We start from the raw sequence: 9,470 nt of genomic DNA, 5'->3' as shown, positions 1-9,470 counted from the left end.
CCACCCCTCCATCCTTACCAACACTCAGTTCATTTCCCTTTCCCACCCCTCCATCCTTACCAACACTCAATTCATTTCCCTTTCCCTCCCCTCCATCCTTACCAACACTCAGTTCATTTCCCTTTGGAATGTTGAGCGGGTTATTCAGCAGGGATTTCTGTTTTGACTCTGACACTAGAAACCAAAAGAAAATGGAGAAAAATGACATTTCTCACCAGGTGATGTATTGACTAATAGCAGTTATAATTGAATTCATTTGAAAGACTAATTAAATGTTTCCATATTTTAGATTTAAGAGATGCATCTCAGAACAACAAACTCCTTTTATTCGTAACAGAAGTAAACCGCATTCTTACTTTCTTCACAACATATGCAGTATGTACAAGGACATTTACAAGCAACTATTTAAAATAAAACAAAAGGCTAACTGAAATCATAGCTATTCAGGGCAAAATGCCTGTTAAAAAGGAGATTTAAAAACCATAACTCCAACTATGAAATGTGATTTCAGATTTGAGACAGAAGTCGTTCTTTAAGCAGAACCTGCAGGTGGACGAGATCATTATTGCTTTTTGAAATGTCTTAGCGGTAGAATCTAAAGCATTTGAAACCAAAAGCGTTCATTTACCCTGAGGAACAAAAACAAGTCGCATTTTGGATGCAAGAAATTGATTTAGCTAATAATGGCTGATACAAAAAAAAAAACATGATTTTGGGTGTATTTCTTGTCAAAAGATAATATTTAGAGTGTAAATTAACAAAGCTCTCTGTCCTGTACTGGGTTTAAACATTGGACCCATGTTCATGCAGGTCATTTTGAGAGACAGGGAGAGACAGGGAGAGAGCTGAATGACAGGCAGAGACAGGGAGAGACAGGGAGAGAGCTGAATGCCTGGCAGAGACAGGGAGAGACAGGGAGAGAGCTGAATGCCTGGCAGAGACAGGGAGAGACAGGGAGAGACAGGGAGAGACAGGGAGAGAGCTGAATGACTGGCAGAGACAGGGAGAGAGCTGAATGCCTGGCAGAGACAGGGAGAGACAGGGAGAGAGCTGAATGCCTGGCAGAGACAGGGAGAGACAGGGAGAGAGCTGAATGCCTGGCAGAGACAGGGAGAGACAGGGAGAGACAGGGAGAGAGCTGAATGCCTGGCAGAGACAGGGAGAGACAGGGAGAGACAGGGAGAGAGCTGAATGCCTGGCAGAGACAGGGAGAGAGCTGAATGCCTGGCAGAGACAGGGAGAGACAGGGAGAGAGCTGAATGACTGGCAGAGACAGGCAGAGAGCTGAATGACTGACAGAGACAGGGAGAGACAGGGAGAGTGCTGAATGACTGTCAGAGACAGGGAGAGAGCTGAATGACTGACAGAGACAGGCAGAGAGCTGAATGACTGACAGAGACAGGGAGAGACAGGGAGAGAGCTGAATGACTGTCAGAGACAGGGAGAGAGCTGAATGACTGACAGAGACAGGGAGAGACAGGGAGAGAGCTGAATGACAGAGACAGGGAGAGAGCTGAATGACAGAGACAGGGAGAGAGCTGAATGACTGACAGAGACAGGGAGAGAGCTGAATGACAGAGACAGGGAGAGAGCTGAATGACTGGCAGAGAGCTGAATGACTGGCAGAGACAGGGAGAGAGCTGAATGCCTGGCAGAGACAGGGAGAGAGAGAGTGCATCCCTGGCATTGACCAGAGCCCTGTGGAAATAGGACGACATTTGTGACCCAACCAGCGTGATTCTCTGTAGTGTTAAATATTCTCCAATATATTTACAGTAGAAACTAACTCCACCCAGTACTACATTACGGAGCGATGTAGAGATCTTCCAGGACGTGTCCCAAATCACACCCTATTCCCTATATAGGGCACTACTTTAGACCAGGGCCCTATTCCCTATATAATGCACTACTTTAGAGCAGGACCCTATTCCCTATATAGTGCACTACTTTAGACCAGGGCCCTATTTCCTATATAGTGCACTACTTTAGACCAGGGCCCTATTCCCTATATAGTGCACTACTTTAGACCAGGGCCCTATTCTCTATATAGTGCACTACTTTAGACCAGGGCCCTATTCCCTATATAGCGCACTACTTTAGACCAGGGCCCTATTCCCTATATAGTGCACTACTTTAGACCAGGGCCCTATTTCCTATATAGTGCACTACTTTAGACCAGGGCCCTATTCCCTATATAGTGCACTACTTTAGACCAGGGCCCTATTCTCTATATAGTGCACTACTTTAGACCAGGGCCCTATTCCCTATATAGCGCACTACTTTAGACCAGGGCCCTATTCCCTATATAGAGCACTACTTTAGACCAGGGCCCTATTCCCTATATAGAGCACTACTTTAGACCAGGGCCCTATTCCCTATATAGTGCACTACTTAAGAGCAGGGCCCTATTCCCTATATAGTGCACTACTTTAGACCAGGGCCCTATTCCCTATATAGTGCACTACTTTAGACCAGGGCCCTATTCCCTATATAGTGCACCACTTCAGAGCAGGGCGGAGAGGGTCCATAAGGCTCGGGGGATTGGAGCCTATACTTCATGGCTCAGTCCCCTTGCTGGGCCACTTCACCCAGTGAACATCAGTTTCCTGTCCAGTCTTCATCTGAGATGCCATCTTTACATTCCTTACATCACCGTGGTGATACAAATCACTGCACTCTCACTATTTACAAAACATAGTATTCTGAGCCTTTAAAAAATAAATTTCAAACATTTCACTCTTTTTCTCATTCCTGACAGAGAAACTGTTTTAGCTTGATGTCTCGTGTGTGTGTGTGTGTGTGTTGTTGTCTTCCTTTATTTACACTATGCATGGAATCTGGTGAAACTGAAAGGTGATGGCTGGTTGGTGTGTGTATCTCTGTCTGTGTGTGTTTCTGTCTGTGTGTCTCTGTCTGTCTGTGTGTCCATCTGTGTGTGTGTTCTAGGAGTGTTGAGACATCCCATTGACCAGGCTCCTCAGCTGTTTCACCACCGTCTCAATCAGCTTCTGTTTGTCTCGGTCATTCTTCCTGAACTGAGAAAATATGGTGTTCTTCTTACTGGTGTCCTTCATTCTGGAGGAGAGAGAGAGCAAGGGAGATAAAGAGAGATGGAGGGGGGAAGAGAGGGAGGGGGGAAGAGAGGGGGAAGAGAGGGGGGAAGAGAGGGAAGAGAGGGAGATACATCAAACCACAGACTGTTGGATGGAGGAGCTGCAGGGTTTTAGCTTATTGCCACTTAAAGAATAGAGACTTATTTTATTTGATAAATGACCCTTAACCCATACGGTGTAAATGACCCTTAACCCATACGCTGTAAATGACCCTAACCCATATGGTGTAAATGACCCTAACCCATACGGTGTAAATGACCCTAACCCATACGCTGTAAATTACCCTAACCCATATGGTGTAAATGACCCTTAACCCATACGGTGTAAATGACCCTAACCCATACGCTGTAAATGACCCTTAACCCATACGGTGTAAATGACCCTAACCCATACGCTGTAAATGACCCTAACCCATATGGTGTAAATTACCCTTAACCCATATGGTGTAAATGACCCTAACCCATATGGTGTAAATGACCCTAACCCATACGCTGTAAATTACCCTAACCCATACGGTGTAAATTACCCTTAACCCATATGGTGTAAATGACCCTAACCCATATGGTGTAAATGACCCTAACCCATATGGTGTAAATGACCCTAACCCATACGGTGTAAATGACCCTAACCCATATGGTGTAAATGACCCTTAACCCATACGCTGTAAATGACCCTAACCCATACGCTGTAAATGACCCTAACCCATACGGTGTAAATGATCCTAACCCATATGGTGTAAATGACCCTAACCCATACGCTGTAAATGACCCTAACCCATACGCTGTAAATGACCCTAACCCATACGCTGTAAATGACCCTAACCCATACGGTGTAAATGACCCTAACCCATACGGTGTAAATGACCCTAACCCATACGGTGTAAATGACCCTAACCCATATGGTGTAAATGACCCTTAACCCATACGCTGTAAATGACCCTAACCCATACGCTGTAAATGACCCTAACCCATACGGTGTAAATGATCCTAACCCATATGGTGTAAATGACCCTAACCCATACGCTGTAAATGACCCTAACCCATACGCTGTAAATGACCCTAACCCATACGCTGTAAATGACCCTAACCCATACGGTGTAAATGACCCTAACCCATACGGTGTAAATGACCCTAACCCACAAGGTGTAAATGACCCTTGCCCCATACGGTGTAAATTACCCTAACCCATGCGGTATAAATTACCCCTAACCCACAAGGTGTAAATGACCCTTGACCCATACGGTATAAATGACCCTTGACCCATACGGTATAAATGACCCTAACCCATACGGTGTAAATGACCCTAACCCATACGGTGTAAATGACCCTTAACCCATACGGTGTAAATGACCCTAACCCATACGGTGTAAATGACCCTAACCCATACGGTGTAAATGACCTTTAACCCACAAGGTGTAAATGACCCTTGACCCATACGGTATAAATGACCCTTGACCCATACGGTGTAAATGACCCTAACCCATACGGTATAAATGACCCTTGACCCATACGGTATGAATGACCCTTGACCCATACGGTGTAAATGATCCTAACCCATACGGTGTAAATGACTTTCAATGGACACCAGACTATGGGAAGAAACAAATAAGCCAAAACGTGTAACATACCCCCTGTAGACTCTGCATGGTAGAGGTTCAAAGATCAAGTAGACAAGAGAAAAGAACAAGAAGTGAACATGTAGATTACAGATACAGACTAAGAGGTCTAGTAGTGAATATGTAGATAACAGATACAGACTAAGAGGTCTAGTAGTGAATATGTAGATATGTAGATAACAGATACAGACTAAGAGGTCTAGTAGTGAATATGTAGATAACAGATACAGACTAAGAGGTCTAGTAGTGAATATGTAGATAACAGATACAGACTAAGAGGTCTAGTAGTGAATATGTAGATTACAGATACAGACTAAGAGGTCTAGTAGTGAATATGTAGATAACAGATACAGACTAAGAGGTCTAGTAGTGAATATGTAGATAACAGATACAGACTAAGAGGTCTAGTAGTGAATATGTAGATAACAGATACAGACTAAGAGGTCTAGTAGTGCATATGTAGATAACAGATACAGACTAAGAGGTCTAGTAGTGAATATGTAGATAACAGATACAGACTAAGAGGTCTAGTAGTGAATATGTAAATAACAGATACAGACTAAGAGGTCTAGTAGTGAATATGTAGATAACAGATACAGACTAAGAGGTCTAGTAATGAATATGTAGATAACAGATACAGACTAAGAGGTCTAGTAGTGAATATGTAGATGTGGAGATAACATATACAGACTAAGAGGTCTAGTAGTGAATATGTAGATAACAGATACAGACTAAGAGGTCTAGTAGTGAATATGTAGATTACAGATACAGACTAAGAGGTCTAGTAGTGAATATGTAGATAACAGATACAGACTAAGAGGTCTAGTAGTGAATATGTAGATGTGGAGATAACATATACAGACTAAGAGGTCTAGTAGTGAATATGTAGATAACAGATACAGACTAAGAGGTCTAGTAGTGAATATGTAGATTACAGATACAGACTAAGAGGTCTAGTAGTGAATATGAAGATTACAGATACAGACTAAGAGGTCTAGTAGTGAATATGAAGATAACAGATACAGACTAAGAGGTCTAGCAGTGAATATGTAGATAACAAATACAGACTAAGAGGTCTAGTAGTGAATATGTAGATAACAGATACAGACTAAGAGGTCTAGTAGTGAATATGTAGATAACAGATACAGACTAAGAGGTCTAGTAGTGAATATGTAGATATGTAGATAACAGATACAGACTAAGAGGTCTAGTAGTGAATATGAAGATAACAGATACAGACTAAGAGGTCTAGTAGTGAATATGTAGATTACAGATACAGACTAAGAGGTCTAGTAGTGAATATGTAGATAACAGATACAGACTAAGAGGTCTAGTAGTGAATATGTAGATATGTAGATAACAGATACAGACTAAGAGGTCTAGTAGTGAATATGTAGATATGTAGGTAACAGATACAGACTAAGAGGTCTAGTAGTGAATATGTAGATAACAGATACAGACTAAGAGGTCAATTAGTGAATATGTAGATATGTAGATAACAGATACAGACTAAGAGGTCTAGTAGTGAATATGTAGATAACAGATACAGACTAAGAGGTCTAGTAGTGAATATGAAGATAACAGATACAGACTAAGAGGTCTAGTAGTGAAAATGTAGATATGTAGATAACAGATATAGACTAAGAGGTCTAGTAGTGAATATGTAGATAACAGATACAGACTCAGAGGTCTAGTAGTGAATATGTAGATAACAGATACAGACTAAGAGGTCTAGTAGTGAATATGTAGATATGTAGATAACAGATACAGACTAAGAGGTCTAGTAGTGAATATGTAGATAACAGATACAGACTAAGAGGTCTAGTAGTGAATATGAAGATAACAGATACAGACTAAGAGGTCTAGTAGTGAAAATGTAGATATGTAGATAACAGATACAGACTAAGAGGTCTAGTAGTGAATATGTAGATAACAGATACAGACTAAGAGGTCTAGTAGTGAATATGTAGATTACAGATACAGACTAAGAGGTCTAGTAGTGAATATGTAGATAACAAATACAGACTAAGAGATCTAGTAGTGAATATGTAGATATGTAGATAACAGATACAGACTAAGAGGTCTAGTAGTGAATATGAAGATAACAGATACAGACTAAGAGGTCTAGTAGTGAAAATGAAGATATGTAGATAACAGATACAGACTAAGAGGTCTAGTAGTGAATATGAAGATATGTAGATAACAGATACAGACTAAGAGGTCTAGTAGTGAATATGAAGATAACAGATACAGACTAAGAGGTCTAGTAGTGAATATGAAGATATGTAGATAACAGATACAGACTAAGAGGTCTAGTAGTGAATATGTAGATAACAGATACAGACTAAGAGGTCTAGTAGTGAATATGTAGATAACAGATACAGACTCAGAGGTCTAGTAGTGAATATGTAGATAACAGATACAGACTAAGAGGTCTAGTAGTGAATATGTAGATATGTAGATAACAGATACAGACTAAGAGGTCTAGTAGTGAATATGTAGATAACAGATACAGACTAAGAGGTCTAGTAGTGAATATGAAGATAACAGATACAGACTAAGAGGTCTAGTAGTGAAAATGTAGATATGTAGATAACAGATACAGACTAAGAGGTCTAGTAGTGAATATGTAGATAACAGATACAGCCTAAGAGGTCTAGTAGTGAATATGTAGATTACAGATACAGACTAAGAGGTCTAGTAGTGAATATGTAGATAACAAATACAGACTAAGAGATCTAGTAGTGAATATGTAGATATGTAGATAACAGATACAGACTAAGAGGTCTAGTAGTGAATATGAAGATAACAGATACAGACTAAGAGGTCTAGTAGTGAAAATTAAGATATGTAGATAACAGATAAAGACTAAGAGGTCTAGTAGTGAATATGAAGATATGTAGATAACAGATACAGACTAAGAGGTCTAGTAGTGAATATGAAGATAACAGATACAGACTAAGAGGTCTAGTAGTGAATATGAAGATATGTAGATAACAGATACAGGCTAAGAGGTCTAGTAGTGAATATGTAGATAACAGATACAGACTAAGAGGTCTAGTAGTGAATATGTAGATATGGAGATAACAGATACAGACTAAGAGGTCTAGTAGTGAATATGTAGATAACAGATACAGACTAAGAGGTCTAGTAGTGAATATGTAGATAACAGATACAGACTAAGAGGTCTAGTAGTGAATATGAAGATAACAGATACAGAATAAGAGGTCTAGTAGTGAATATGTAGATAACAGATACAGACTAAGAGGTCTAGCAGTGAATATGTAGATAACAGATACAGACTAAGAGGTCTAGTAGTGAATATGTAGATTACAGATACAGACTAAGAGGTCTAGTGGTGAATATGTAGATAACAAATACAGACTAAGAGGTCTAGTAGTGAATATGTAGATATGTAGATAACAGATACAGACTAAGAGGTCTAGTAGTGAATATGAAGATAACAGATACAGACTAAGAGGTCTAGTAGTGAATATGTAGATAACAGATACAGACTAAGAGGTCTAGTAGTGAATATGTAGATACCAGATACAGACTAAGAGGTCTAGCAGTGAATATGTAGATAACAGATACAGACTAAGAGGTCTAGTAGTGAATATGAAGATAACAGATACAGACTAAGAGGTCTAGTAGTGAATATGTAGATATGGAGATAACAGATACAGACTAAGAGGTCTAGTAGTGAATATGTAGATAACAGATACAGACTAAGAGGTCTAGTAGTGAATATGTAGATTACAGATACAGACTAAGAGGTCTAGTAGTGAATATGAAGATAACAGATACAGACTAAGAGGTCTAGTAGTGAATATGTAGATATGTAGATAACAGATACAGACTAAGAGGTCTAGTAGTGAATATGTAGATAACAGATACAGACTAAGAGGTCTAGTAGTGAATATGTAGATATGTAGATAACAGATACAGACTAAGAGGTCTAGTAGTGAACATGTAGATAACAGATACATACTAAGAGGTCTAGTAGTGAATATGTAGATAACAGATACAGACTAAGAGGTCTAGTAGTGAATATGTAGATATGTAGATAACAGATACAGACTAAGAGGTCTAGTAGTGAATATGAAGATAACAGATACAGACTAAGAGGTCTAGTAGTGAATATGTAGATAACAGATACAGACTAAGAGGTCTAGTAGTGAATATGTAGATAACAGATACAGACTAAGAGGTCTAGTAGTGAATATGAAGATATGTAGATAACAGATACAGACTAAGAGGTATAGTAGTGAATATGTAGATATGTAGATTACAGATACAGACTAAGAGGTCTAGTAGTGAATATGAAGATAACAGATACAGACTAAGAGGTCTAGTAGTGAATATGTAGATAACAGATACAGACTAAGAGGTCTAGTAGTGAATATGTAGATATGTAGATAACAGATACAGACTAAGAGGTCTAGTAGTGAATATGTAGATTACAGATACAGACTAAGAGGTCTAGTAGTGAATATGTAGATATGTAGATAACAGATACAGGCCAGACTAACCAGTCTAGCAGGACAGAAAAACTACAAACTGACTACACATTCAGTAAAGACAGTAGAACCACAAACTGACTACACATTGAGTAGAGACAGTAGAACTACAAACTGACTACACATTGAGTAGAGACAGTAGAACTACAAACTGACTACACATTGAGTAGAGACAGTAGAACTACAAACTGACTACACATTGAGTAGAGACAGTAGAACTAC

General features: G+C 39.6%; 1 protein-coding gene across 4 annotated transcripts in view; it reads right to left on the bottom strand.

Moving 5' to 3' along the window:
- Positions 1-222: 222 nt before the first annotated feature.
- The window catches only part of LOC139381507 (exocyst complex component 6-like), a 129,803-nt gene continuing 120,555 nt past the window's right edge, over positions 223-9,470 (bottom strand). For all 4 annotated transcript variants that reach the window (XM_071125110.1, XM_071125112.1, XM_071125111.1 and 1 more), the window contains one exon: positions 223-3,075. In XM_071125110.1, the coding sequence (XP_070981211.1) occupies positions 2,943-3,075 (133 nt within the window). In that variant the 3' untranslated portion in view covers positions 223-2,942. The remainder of the gene's footprint in view (positions 3,076-9,470) is intronic.

This window comes from Oncorhynchus clarkii, chromosome 23 (assembly GCF_045791955.1).
Source record: "Oncorhynchus clarkii lewisi isolate Uvic-CL-2024 chromosome 23, UVic_Ocla_1.0, whole genome shotgun sequence".
NCBI lineage: Eukaryota > Metazoa > Chordata > Actinopteri > Salmoniformes > Salmonidae > Oncorhynchus > Oncorhynchus clarkii.
The sequence above is the reverse complement of the archived record's forward strand: the minus strand, read 5'-3'. Positions and strand labels throughout refer to the sequence as shown.